The sequence below is a fragment of the Epinephelus moara genome, chromosome 6 (assembly GCF_006386435.1).
Source record: "Epinephelus moara isolate mb chromosome 6, YSFRI_EMoa_1.0, whole genome shotgun sequence".
Lineage (NCBI taxonomy): Eukaryota > Metazoa > Chordata > Actinopteri > Perciformes > Serranidae > Epinephelus > Epinephelus moara.
In genome coordinates, this window is record NC_065511.1 from 15,152,139 (window position 1) to 15,166,325 (window position 14,187).

Here is a 14,187-nt window from a genome sequence, read left to right on the forward strand (position 1 = left end):
CCCTAAGTACCTGGTCGTAGCACCAGCGATGCGCCCGTCTCCAAGGGCTTTTGGGCAGCTGCTAAGGAGATGTTCCAGGTTCCCCCTTCCTGGGCAAGGGGAGCAGGAGGATGTTTCACTTTTGCCCCAGACGTGGACGTTTGCAGGACTTGGTAGGACATCATAAACAGCTTGGACTTTAAACCTGGTGTGATGGAAGTCTGCTTTCCAGATGTTGGGCCACGTGATCTTTCGTTGATATGGATATTCCTCTATCAGGCTATCTGCATTTTCTCTCTTGAAGAATATGAGAGCTTTCGGGACACTCTCCAAAAATGAAATTCCTTAAGCTCTGACAAAATAATCTTTATTACCTTTACTCTCCCAGGTGTCTGAAGACAGACACACTGACTCTTATATGCAGCTAACAAACTATAACACTCACGTTTTTATAAAACAGATGGACATACCGGTATATGAAGCCTGAGTTCAGTGCACACAAAAAGCATATGAATGCACTGGTGTAGCTTTGGGTGAGTGGAAACCTGCACTGTATTATTAACATAAAAGAGATGCTGCCAGTCTTTTGGCTTGTTTTGCTACAGAGATCTCATAATCTATCAAATTAAGACTGATGCTGTGCCATTCATCAAAAGCAGTTTTCATAAAAATTTTATTCTTTGTACACCCTATGAAAACTGTCACCCAAAGGTTCAAGCTTTCTTTGTGAATACCCAAGGGTTAATTTGTTTTGTAGATGGGAAATTCAGCATTCCAAAACAAGATATCACAGGGATACAGATTTGAAGAAGCAGCGTGTAAGATATTTGGGGGATTTAGGGGGACTTAGCGGTGAAGATTGCTGATTGCAACCAGCTGAAACTTGTTTGAATTCCTTCAGTCTTCATTGTTCCAGAGGTTTTTACTGGGAGCCAGATTATCCCCATAGGAATCTTCCTCTTCAAAACAAACAGACCAGGCTATTAAAAACGATAAAAACACTCAATAAAACATTTTCATGTCACAAATCAATGTTTCTCTTACGCTTTTCAAGTTGTCACTGACAGGCCGCTAGCTCAGCACCTTCTAATGTGTGCTCATCTTTTTTCTCTAATAACATAAGAGCTACATGTTCAGGAGGTTTTAGGAGCCAAATTATCTGCAGAAGTCTCCTCCTCTTCAAAACAAACACAGCCAGTGATTTACAGCAATAAAAGCAGTGATTAAAGCAGTTTCATGTTAGAATAACAGTGTCTCTCCAATGATGCTGGCCGCAGGGGTCTGCTAACTACTTTGGCTGAAGCGAAAATAAGAAAACACAGTAACACCAATGATCAGTGTTAGGTTTGTCCGTTTTGGGCTACTGTAGAAACATGGCAGTGCAACATTGCGATCTCCGTGGCCGAGGACCCACTCTCTATGTAGATATAAACAGCTCATTGTAAGGTAACAAAAACATAATGATTCTCATATTCAGGTGATTATACACTAAAGAAAAGATTTTTATATATTAGAAATTGTATCAAATTTCTGCCAATATATTCCCCTAATTACTACACTGGACCTTTAAAGGACATTAAAACAAGTACCATGTAGTATCCATTCATATCTCTGTGTGTAAATGAGTGTTGATGGTGGGGTGGGCCTTGTGTGTACATTTAGATCACAGATTGTGCCTTTAATGGTTCTTGGGGATCAAAGTGATAAACCAGGACTCTGAAACTGAGGGCGGCTGAAACAAACTCTGTGAGAACCTCCATGTGATTCCAGTGTAAACAAAATGTAAACATGCAGAATCGGTCCAGACAGAATCGTTTCATTTCAGACCTTTCAACTGGTTTCCCAACTGTTCATGAGAGACAGAGTGCATCAGGAAAATGACTTCAGGAGTAAATCCAACAACCCTGGATACCAACAAGTGGGCCAGGCAGCTTAGTGAATGCAAGATAGCAAACAAGGCTCCAGGTACCCAGGAAGAGGTGCTGAAAGCTCACCTCCAAACTGCAGAGCAGCACATTGCCTGTCAGGAGGAAAAGATAAATGAGCTCGCCACCAGGCTCGAGACAGAGATGAAAGAGAACAAGGTCTTGCAGAAACAGGTGGAAGATTTGATCAATGAGCTCCGGAGAGAAAGAGCTGAGAGACAGCATGAGCAGGACCTGAAAACAAGACTTGAGCAACAGACTTCAGCCAACCAAGAGCTGACCACTAAGCTCAAAGAAAGAAAAAGAGGCGAGTAAGGCTCTCCAGGCAGAAGTTGCCATGCTCAAAGAAGAGATAAAGGAACAGCAGGAGAAGACCCTGGTTGCTTTAATGGTCAAACTCCTGGTAGAAGACGAGGTCTGTGTGGACGGTCAAGCAATTAATTTTTTTGTCACATGATATCATATGAATACAGTTTCAGTGAAATGAAATTTGTAAATTCCATCAGTTTGCACATTTAAAACACAGTAGTAATAATAATAAACATATGTAGGCGGGGGGATCCTTCTGACCCGAGGGTAGAAGCTCTTTCTGACTCTCTCAGTGCTAGCCGGGTGTATTTGGTACTTTCATCCTGACCTCAACAGGGAGAAAAGGCTTTTATCCTGGTGTTGGAATCTGTAATGATTTTCCTGTCCTTATTTTGCAGGTCCCGGAGAAAAAAAAGAACAATTCACAGTGGAAAAGATTCTGCCACTTCTTTGATGTGAGGCGGAGATGGAACAAAGGCAGTAGTCCACATCCATCTGACACTCCCACACCACAGCAACACAGCACCTTCCCGTCTCAGTAACAGTAACAGAGTGCAGGGTGGCATGGAGGCTCAGTGATCAGCACTGCGGCCTCACAGAAAGACCCAGCTGAACTCTTTCTGTGTGGAGTCTGCATGTTCCTCCCCATGTCTGTGTGGGTTTCCCCCAAGGATGTTTGCTTTCTCCTACACACCAATGACATGGAGAAAACTGTAAATATGAATAACTGCCCCCAATCATTCAGCATGCAATAAAGAGACAATAAAAAGCATGTTCAAATTAAAGCTCTGTCTGTATTGTTGTGTTTCTTGGTAGTTAGTTGTATAGTTGTGTTATTAAGTGGTACTACAGCTAACACTGTATACTGAGCGTTACAGGACAGCTGGACAGTTGGAGACAAACTTTGGATAGTCTACACCAGATATGCCCATCTTCACCTGCAGCACATGTCGCGCACAAACCTTTATGTATTTTGGGTTTGGGGTCCCCTTTTGTAAAGTGCTTTCACACATTGGGTCACGTGTCACACATCGGGATGATGATGGAATTGAGGACGAGGACACGTCTCCCATAATAGCCAATGGCAGAGGACTTTTATTTTGCTATAATTGCAATCTGCCATGAAACAGAAAGAAGATTAAGCAACTATGTACAGATGAAGCAGAAGTACCATGACATTTTCACCAACAATTGATGAAGGAAAGGCACAAAATATCATAAAAATCACCAGAATGCAGGAAATTCAATGCTTAATGCTCAAAACTTTAAGTCATGCAAACATGAGACACACATACCACGAGAAAAATGAATTTGATAATGAAGTTTACCTCATTATCAAATTCATTTTCCTGCATAACAGTCTCTATAAAGCAGTCTTGTGCTTCAGTACAACAGTGACAGTGTGCATAGATGTTGAGTAGCAGTTCTATGTGCCTCAGTGCTGTGTCACTGACTCTTTGGCCCCGCCCCCTGCCTGATACGCTCCTGCTGACTAGTAGCACATGACCAGGCGTGTTTACACCTGCAGTGACAGAAAGACATACAGTGCCAACACTGACTGTGCCACTGACAGGGACGCCTATTGTTTAAACCGAGATAAGAAGCCTAATTGTCGTGAGAGGTCATTGTATAGCGGTCGCCCACTGGGACTCGGTAAGTTAGCCTCGTTAGCAAGGCTGTTGTTTTCCTCCCGTCAGTGATGTGAGGACGCTGTCGGCTCTTCCGTAGCAGCTGCTGCTAGGTTAGCATGCTAGCGTGTGTCAGTGGGTTAGCTCGCTGCTGCAGCATCACCACCCAGGCTGGTTAAAGCCAGAAATTCAGTTATGACGCCAGCTACAAAGAGCCTGACGCTCAGGGTTTAACCCGGCTAACACTGTAACATTTGTTGCTTTTAATGCCATCTGTACGTAGCTTCGTAATCTCAGAAGTTACTGTTAGCTAATTCGTGTTGGATTCAGTTGGTGGTTGTCATAGTAGCTGCAGAGGTGGCCTGGGCAGGTAGCTAAAGCGAAGGAAACTGATGTGACAAGTAGATATTAAAGCAGGTTCAGGTTACCCAGATAGACTGCAAATGTTTTTGGTTGACGAGAATAATGTTGTCTTAATATTAGCCTTATTGAGGCTGATATAGAGGTCTGTGTGTCAGCTGTATCCCATCATGCCTGTCATGTTAATTAACCGCTGGGTCTGTGTCAGTCATGTGAATGAGAGAAACTGAATGAAGCTAAAAGAAGACTGTCTTCAGAGAGCTCCTGTGTTCTGATGTGACAACCAAATCAATTATTGTAGCCAGATATATACAGCTGAGCAGCCAATATTTGCACCTGGCATGAGGGGGATGTACAGTTTTAATATTTTCAGTGAACTGGGATACTGTACTTACTTTGCCTTGGAGCCACTTTTGCTGATTGAAAGGAGACCAAGGGCTAGTCATTAAACAAACATTATTAATATTTATCAGTATATTTAATAAGGGATCTGCCTGTTTTCAACCTTTCACCATTTGCTGTTCTCTCTCATCTTCACCAAGAAGTAAATCCAGCGGCAGCATCCCTGCACAAGTCAGGTATATGTTGGGGTATTTCTAGGGTTTGAGGACATTCAGAGCCGTACATCTGTCCAGGAGGCCATGGGATCCTCCCCCTGTGGCACAAGAAGTATTTCCCCATATAACAGATCACTGTTATAAAAGGGAAGTCTGTAAAAATGTTGACAGGACACCTTGAACTTCAAACAAGGGCAATTATTGCTGTCTGTATTATGATTTTTTTTTTATTATGATTCATGGAGGTTTTATACTAGAAAAATAATGTAAGTGTAGCTGTGACATCACATCATAAAGTCTATGGGCCAAGCGAGAGAAACACTACTGCTTATTTGCATTCAAAGTACAAAAAATTGAATTGGTTTATTTTCATGGTGAATTAGAAAATAGTTGGTGGCTATAGAGCTCCCTATCTGGCCCACAGGCAGGAAGTTGAGTATTAATGCTGTAGGACCTTGACTTACTGCCAAGATATATGACATTTATATTCACTTTATATTCACATTTTATATTTTGTTCCTGAATCTGTACCCCAGGTGGGAAGCTACATCCTTGGCCTCAGGCTCCAGGAAGCCAGCCCTCTTGGTGTCCACCATGGAGGAATCGGATGTGGAACGTGAGCTCTCCTCTCCTCTCCTCTCCTCTCCTCTCCTCTCCTCTCCTCTCCTCTCCTCTTTCCATCAACTTCTTTAATGTTTGCCGCAATTCAGCTACAGTAATCCATTTGCTCTGTTTGACAAAGTTCTGAATGCCAGGTCATGCATATTTTCCCCCAGATTTTCCAGTTTTGCCGCACAGCTGTCTCAAACTTTGTCTTGCCATTTGTATTTACTTGGTTTCTCTCTTCTTTCGACATTTTAATCATCCTACTCAGATTTGTCACTGTTCTGTTATGTTTGCCCTCTAGAGGTGACCCTGGCGCTACTAGATGCGGCCACTGATAAAGACGCAGAGGTCCAGGAACAGGTCAGAAAGTCTATGTTGACCCTGGGAAAACAGCAGCCAGACAGAGTGTTAGCCATGTGCCAGGACTACCTCCTTAAACACCCAAAGGTAAAAAAAAATAAATCAGGAAACATCTCTGTTACACTGCATGTCTAAGACCTCTCAGAGAAAGAGAAGAGAAAGCTGGAACAAATTATCAGTATTCCTGCCACAGACATGATCTTTAGCCCTTGTCAGACATGCCAGATCAGCATGACTACATGAGCATGACTTCCATTAACTCGGCTTTTAGTGCTGGTGTTACTTTTAGTGTCGTGTCAAAACAGCTCACAGTTACATATAGTGAATGCTGAATGCTGTGCCTGGACAGTGCAATCGTACTGTATAATAACAGTGCAATAATACTGTACACATTAAGTGGAAGCTGCATAGGAAGCCCCCATACATTTGAGTTAAAGAGTGGTACTTCTGTGATGGAAATGTCTATAGTTAGATCTGTCTTGACTTAAGTAACCACTGCTAACAATAGTCTGCTTCTAATCTGTTAAATCTGATCACATTTAAAAGGCCTCTCAGAGCCCCCAGCATGTGATTTAGTTTCACATATGTACATGATGTAAAGATTGAAACAAGTAGTGATATGTCCGTTGCTGTCCAAGAGGGTTTTCAGGTTTTACAGATGGCAGTCAAGCAGCATGAATAATTACTGATTCATCTTGTGATTATTTTCTCTCTCAATCAATTATCAGTTTACCAATGAAATGTGAGAAAATGTTGAAAATGTCCATCACAGTTCCCTGAAGTTAGTCTAACCCCCCCCCCAGTTATTTAGTTTACAATAATATGAGAAAGAAAAAAGCAGAGAATGCTCTCATTTGTGCTGAAATGTTTTGCAGTTTCTCGTGTAAAATTATGAAAATGATGAATTATCAAATAAGCAAAATAGCTGGCGATTGTCATTCTGTCTCTAACTAATTGAATAATAAAAATGTTTAGTCCTGGTGCTGAAGTTCATTTGAAGTGTTTAATTTTCTGGATTTGTCTGTAAATGTTTTGTCAATTTAACTGATAGAAAATGGACTGTAGTACCATTAAAGTTGGGTGCCGAACTGGGTACTGAACCAGAGCAGAAGAACAGAATTCCGTTTTAGTTGACAAAGTCAGTCCTGCAGCCTGTTCAAAAAGTTAATTTTTGTTGTTACACATAGAGTAAAATACTGACAAAGTATCATTATGTACTGGTATCAGTTTAAACGTGAATGGTACCCAACCCCACGTACTACTGGGATGTAAATTGACACACACCTCCCAATACAGTTTCCGCACTGCTAACATTTTACCTGCATGGGCCTATAGAAAAGAATAGAATCAGACTAAAAGACTTTCTCAAATGTGGCTTCATGTTTAACAGTAAAATATCCTTCAAATTCAGATCTTTGCTTTTTTTCTTTCAGCACATTTGCTCCTCAGAAATCTCACCATAGAGCTCTGTATCAGTTTGTTTCTGTATGATACTACAACATGCTATCATACTGTCACAGCCCCTGACTTGGTGATTATCAGATGTTGCCATCATTACACTGAGGAAACATCTTGGGAAACATCAGTGACATAATAGTACAGCGGATGTTTATTGAGATGTGCTGTATCATATTTCACTTTGCCTGTGTGAAAGCCAAATACAGACATTTTACTGCAGATAAATGAATGCTGTGTCATTTTTTAGCATTCCATTGGTTTTGATATTGTAATTTAAATGTGCTCTTTTTGTTATTCACGTCCTTCTCGTTTTTCTTCATCTTCCTCACCTCGTCTTTCTCTAGTTGGTCGTGAGCCACAGAGTTGTGATTCTTCAGACTATTGAGCTGATTGTGGGGTGCAGGATAGAGGAGATAAGTTACCCCAGAATAAAGAGTATCATCACCTTGGCCTCAGATGAGATGACGCGATCAAAGGTAAAGTATGAGATTTTAATCATTCATTTTTTTATGTTTCTTGCAAAATGCAGATGATAAATGATGTTTCTTTCTCCATCTTCTTGGTTCACTCAGGAGGTCATCCCTGATTGGCAGCAGGCAGCCAGTAATATCTTGGTTGCCGTGGGTAACAAGCACATCAATGACATCATGGAGGAGATACTAAGCAAGTTTCAGCCAGGGCTCCTTCCTCACTTCTTTGTGGTCCAGACACTAGCAAACCTTTCAGACTCCAACGGTAAGCAAATATTTACACACACAAGTTCAAAGAAACATCACAAGTCAAAGAAACATCACAAGTCAAAGAAACATCACAAGGCCATAAGGGAGAACACACACACGCACACACACACACACACACACACACACACACACACACACACACACACACACACACAAACAACCAGGAAATCAGAACTTCCTCACAAGGCAGGTATTCAGAGGGGTTGAAAAAGATATAAACCTGTTAAACCTGTCTAAAAACAGTATTTATAGGACAAAAAGTTTGCACAGCACCTACTAGGTTTGTTTAGGAGCAGTGACAGGTGGTTTGGAAATTGTGAGGTCTGAACCTTCTGCAGTTAGAATTGTTCAGAGCCACTGAACTGATTAACTTATTATAATTCATTAGTGTCAGACATGTAAAGCCTGATTTATTTTCAATCCTATGCCCTGCTGTCAAAGTTGCCCCACCCACTAACTTAAAACCCCCATAAAACTCCAACTCCAAATTCTCCACCCTACAACTAAAGGATTAGGATGTAATTCAAACGTGCAGGAATCGGTGTTGGGGCTGATCAAGGCATTTTTTAACTGATCGGGATTTGCTATGTTGAGCTGTATGGAGCCCTGTCCAATCCTTTTTTTCCCCTGTTTTTATTCACAGAGCTTTAATGCACAGCAGCACAGGTGCAGCTGTCATCAGCCCTTCAACTCAACATTCATGACAGCTTGTACAGGGGATGCATTTTTTTTTTATGACTTATCAGTTTTATTAAAGCCCAACGTTAAACATATTTAAGGGTGTGGCCGCTTGAATGACAGGCCGTCTGCGAAGCATCGCCACAGTCTATAAGTTAGATCCACCCCTCATTGCTCCCCAGCTCCAATCTTTTGTCCAGATATGGTCAATTCTGGCTCCAAAAATAGGGAGATGGCGGTAATGCTGAAATCATGGAAGCTACATCCATTACTTATACAGTCTACAGGCAAAACACCACCTGTCATAACAACAGCAAAACGCAATAGGAGACTGTTAATTTATGTTATTTACCTAAGTTATGAGTGTGAGTTCTTTGCATTTGTTGTTATCTGTGGCTTGTGGTGTTTCAACACGGGTGGAGTTGAGCCCCTGCTCAGAGACGAGACAATGACAACCACACTCACCACACCATTGCAAGTGCAACAAAAGCTAATGAGTAATTTTTTTTATGTATTTCATGCAAAAAAAGTACAGTCAGCGATAATAAACACAGTTCATTCAGATAACTCAGGCAAAGGCTGCACAGAAGGGTTCCCACAGTCATGGAAAACCTGGAAAAATCTCTTTTTTCCAGGCTCGGAAAAGTCATTGAACTGGTGTTGAGTGTAATGAAATTATTGCAGTAATCTCCCCCAGATACTGCTCCACAGCGTGTAACATAACAGTGATTTTATTTTCTAACGTTTGTTGAAGTAGCAGCTCTAATATGGAACAATGTGTGGCAATGTTTTGATTACCATCACAAACGTTCCTGTAAATTTTCCCCATGTTCTGTCTCTTCCATGTGTGCCAATTAGCTAAATTATGTTTGAATAGATTTGAATCTGATATGTTTGAATAAGCGGGCAAGTGGGGCAAGAAAAATAATGTTGTGACTGTGTGATTTGACATGTTTCCATACCTATGCTACGTTTGAATTGCACTACATTTTTGAGATAAAGCAATATATGAAGCCTTGGGTGTTCACGTGTGTCTCAGCATGCCAATTTGCACTTTGGTTTTGTTTTAACTCCTCTGAAAGTAGAGGGTTGTAGTTCATGCATTTGCATCTTTATTATGTTAAAAACATAATGAAATAAAATCAAGACTTGATATGAGCAGATACCAAATGATTAAATAATATTAAGAGATTCAGATCTGGATCAGGGTCTAAAAGATCTGCAGCAGCACATTGGTTATTGTGTGTAGTGTTGCATGGATTTATTTTGCATAGCACAGCATGTTTAGAGGAAGTACTGCCAGTTTCAGTAGCTGTAAATCATTAACCAGTACAGAGATACTTTGAAATTCTATTTATTTTGATACATAATTTTAACAAATATATTCTCTATGCTTTTCTTTTTAATGTTTGTACATTATCTCTTAGTATTGGTATTATCAGTGTAAAAAAGCATTACAGTCTATGTCTCCCTGCTTTACAGAGGAATTGACAAAGAATTATGTAACATTAACACTGTACTCGTCCTTGTTCTCTAGTTTATGGAATGGTACCCTTTCTCAATGCTATTCTGGGCACCATGTTGCCTATGTTAAGCATGGCCAAACAAGACAACATGAAGTGGGTCTTCTCTTCTGGTAAGAACCTCCCTACACGCTTTTTTTTTTAACATTTTCATAATTGTTGAAGTATATTAACCCCCCTTCAAACAACACTGCCTGCAGGTATTCACCTCCAAAAACATAAAACTTCCTCCCTTTAGTCTTTCTTACAGTTTTATTATTGCATTGTTTTCTTCTCTCCATAATTTCCCTCGCCCTCTGTTTTTTGTTTCTCTTCCTGCAGCTCTGTGTCATTTCAGCGACAGTATCTTGGAGTACCTTGCCAACCTAGACAAAGCTCCAGATCCCACAGTCAGAAAAGACACGTTCTCTAGTGAAATCTACGCTGCTTTCGACATCCTCTTTAATAATTGGTTACAAAGCAGGGAGTCTAAGGTAAGGTTGCTCTAGCTCAGTGTTGGGGGTTGAGCAGGAGGGTTTGACATACAGTGGAGAATGAAACCCACAAAGTGGTGTTCAGGTAGTATCTAAAGAAGATGAGTAAATAGGGAAGCTAAGGTAAGACCACTAAATCTTGTCATTTTTAATTTTGGATGCAAAGATGTAGACAGCAGTCTAAAAGGCATACTTTGAAAAAGCACTGCAAGGTAAAACAATAAGTGATGCATAAAAATCACCACAAATTAAAATGTGATCTGTCTATCCAGGCCATGGGAACTGCTACTTACTAGTATAGTAATTATATGTGTTTGTATTTAGCCTATTCTTGGCCATGTTAACCAAGTCTAACAAGTTAACTGCAATGTCTTCATGCTGCAGTACAGATGACAGGGAACCTGCTACAACTTAGGCTTGGAATATGCCAACAAATATTTCAGTACAAACAAATGCATAAACTCTGGAGAACAGATTATCTCAGGAGGATATCATACAGTGTTTTGTTTTATGGTCCATTCCTCTGAACTGTGATGAGATGGCCACCAAGCAGATTTTGATTTTTGCAGTCCTTTAATGAATGACCTGTCAGTTGTGTTATCTTCTGAGTGAGTTTCTTTTATATGTATTCTTGTGACTAGTGTTTCCCTTTTTACTCCTTCCCTATTTACACACACCTAGATGCTGTTACGTTTTTGCGAATCACCTCCTCTCTTTCATATCTGTAATCTAACGTACTATCTTTCTGTCTTTGTGTGTTCTAGTTGAGGCTAACAGTGGCTGAGGCAGTGGGCTCTATGTGCCATCTGATGGCCAGCGATAAACTGGAGGAGCAGATTCCTAAACTCATTCCTGCCATCCTGTCCCTGTACAAGAAAAACAATGAGCACTATGTGATTAGCAAGGTGGGTATGGGCTGCAGCATGAACGCAGTGGTCTGCCTATTATGGATTTTGTAACTATCACTCTCAAAACTGCCTCCTGGCTTTAATAGGGATTAAATTCTTGTTTTCTCCACTCAGAGTCTGTGCCAAGTTCTTGATGCTTCTGTCAGCATGGGCAGCAGGGTGCTGGAGACACAGCTGGACAATCTACTCACTGCACTGCATCAACAGGTACACATGAAGTACATACTAAATTTAACACTGTAGATTTAACTGAACCAGGTGACACGTGACATAGATGCTCATAAAGGGGGAGCTGGGCGGAAATCATGCTCATAGAGACTGTGCTCCTCCTGTAGTTATAGATATACATCCAGACCAGGTAGTGTTGACCAGACTTTTAAGCACTCTTACACAGGTATTCTGAATGCAGTGAGCAGCATTAGTTAATATGCGTCTTTAGCTTCTGTTGTGATAAATTTCTGAGTGAAACAGAAAATTTGAGCAGTGTACTCTTAGGGCCGTTTCATAGTCGACGCATGCGACGCGAGCGTCGCGAGCAATGCACTTCCTTTCATAGTCAACACATTGAACACAAGCAACGCAGGCAACACTTGAAATGCAATACATCGCTCGCACAATAGGGGGTGGCAGAGTCACCGGTACATTCCGGCTAGCTAGTACTGCTGTAGCTAGCTAGTACTGCTATTTTATTAGAGTGCAGGGCACTAGAACTGCCATATGTGCCCGTACGAGTTCGCAAAGTTTTTCCTCCTCGCCCGCCATATTTCATACCTTCTTCTCCTGTGGGAGCGCCCAGTAACACACCTTGAGCAAACCGCAAGCATAGAAGACTCAACAAACACTTCTGCATTATATCAGCTTTACCTGGGTCCGTCTGGTCTGACAGCAGTCAGTTGCCGTCTGTGCAGCACTTTCTATCACAAGACTGGCTCTCTGTCAAACCAACTGTAAGGCACTTTTTGTGTCTCAGTCTTCCTGCTTCGTGACATGACTCACCACATTGAAAGCACAAATCTGTGGCTAAATTGTGGGCATACTGGAGTTCTTCTTTTGCATCCTATATCCACTATATGCTGCTTTCATTTACTTGTGTCAAATGACTGTCAGAGAGTCACTGTTGTCAGATGTTTTCATAATCTTGTGACTCGGCTGACGCTTGGCTCTGTGTCTTGACTATTTCGACATTTTACCACAATGACTCTGCCAGTGTTAATGTGTGTATGATAAGAGTTGTTAGATGGGGACAGAGAATATTTCACCAGACTGTTACAGGGGCAGTGCCTGTTACAACAGCTACAGTTATCGTTTCTATTGCAATCAGACACAAAGTTTTACAACTGTTTGTAAATACTAAACTGTGCATGTACATATCTGAATCTGGCAGAAGTTGTTTTTAGAATTTGAAGAGGTGACTTTGAAAAGTGTAGTGCTTAACAGATCTCTTAGTTCTTCCTGTATATGCAGTTCATAGTCCCTAAGTAAGAGACTGTGGTTGTAATGACACTTCTCATGTGTGATGTGTTGCTGTAAAAAGAGCATGTTTAGTCAGCCACTCCTTGGACAAACAAATAATAGTCACTGCAAACTGCCATAACCACGTATACTATTATTTTTTCTAATACTTATTATTATTATTATTATTATTATTAATAATACGTGGGTAGGAATCACATGTTACAGTGAGCTGTTTTTGTTGAGTTTAAATAAACTTATTTGATGATTGAAGTTGTTTTTCCATGTAACAGCAATTTCAGTTTTCACCACATCTCATATCATAGCGTATAATTATGTGTAAGGGTTCACAAGCTGACACGTGGCAGTCACAGAGATCAGTTTAACATTTCCTTTCTGTCCTCCAGGTGTCTGCACCTATTGATTACAGTAACCCTCCTACTGTCAAGAACCACAACGAGGTCCTGCGCTGCTTCAGCTTACTAGGTACTGAAGCTCTTCAGCTGCTTGTGTGTGTATCTGTGTGTCAGATTTGTTCGTTGTTGCCACGGCATTAAATTCTGATCATTTTGAAGAGAGTTGTGTGACAGAGTTTGTGGGGACCAGGTTAAGGGGTGATAGCTAAATGTTGTCCAACAGCTCCAGACCTTTCTATGTGTTCTAGATCTATGGAGTCACAAGAAAAGTAATAAGATCATCCATTAGTACGCTAGACTCTGTCCACCGCGACATAATCATATTAACTGTGACAGGCAGTCTACTTCTCTGCCCTTCTGCCTATTTTATTGCCTTTTTTCGACCTCCTTTTCACTCCTTTCCCTGCAGCGAACTCCTTTCCAGACCGGATGGTCATGTTTGTTCTTCAGAAGTTGGAGAACAGTAATGAGCGAAGCAGGATGGGCTCCCTGGCTGTCCTTCGGCACCTCATCAACTCCAGCAGTGAGAAAATACACCAAGTGACCCCAGCTCATCCCATACACACTTATCCTGTTAAAGCACAGCCACCAGTGATTGATTTGGCATACAGTCAGGTCCATAAATATTTGGACAATGATACAGTTGTCGTCATTTTGGCTCTGTACACCACCACAATGGGTTTTAAATGAAACAATGAATACCTGCTTAAAGTGCAGACTCTCAGCTTTCATTTAAGGCTTTTTTCAAAAGTGTAGTATGAACCGTGTAGGAATGTCAACCATTTCTTCACACAGTCCCCCAACTTTAAGGGCTC

At 41.1% G+C, this 14,187-nt stretch overlaps 1 protein-coding gene across 2 annotated transcripts in view; it reads left to right on the top strand.

Moving 5' to 3' along the window:
* Positions 1-3,720: 3,720 nt before the first annotated feature.
* mroh1 (maestro heat-like repeat family member 1) overlaps positions 3,721-14,187 on the top strand; it is a 31,043-nt gene continuing 20,576 nt past the window's right edge. For both annotated transcript variants that reach the window (XM_050046273.1, XM_050046274.1), the window contains exons 1-11: positions 3,721-3,866; positions 5,295-5,374; positions 5,666-5,811; positions 7,527-7,658; positions 7,755-7,917; positions 10,138-10,236; positions 10,445-10,596; positions 11,361-11,501; positions 11,619-11,711; positions 13,364-13,442; positions 13,782-13,895. In XM_050046273.1, the coding sequence (XP_049902230.1) occupies positions 5,353-5,374; positions 5,666-5,811; positions 7,527-7,658; positions 7,755-7,917; positions 10,138-10,236; positions 10,445-10,596; positions 11,361-11,501; positions 11,619-11,711; positions 13,364-13,442; positions 13,782-13,895 (1,141 nt within the window). In that variant the 5' untranslated portion in view covers positions 3,721-3,866; positions 5,295-5,352. The remainder of the gene's footprint in view (positions 3,867-5,294; positions 5,375-5,665; positions 5,812-7,526; positions 7,659-7,754; positions 7,918-10,137; positions 10,237-10,444; positions 10,597-11,360; positions 11,502-11,618; positions 11,712-13,363; positions 13,443-13,781; positions 13,896-14,187) is intronic.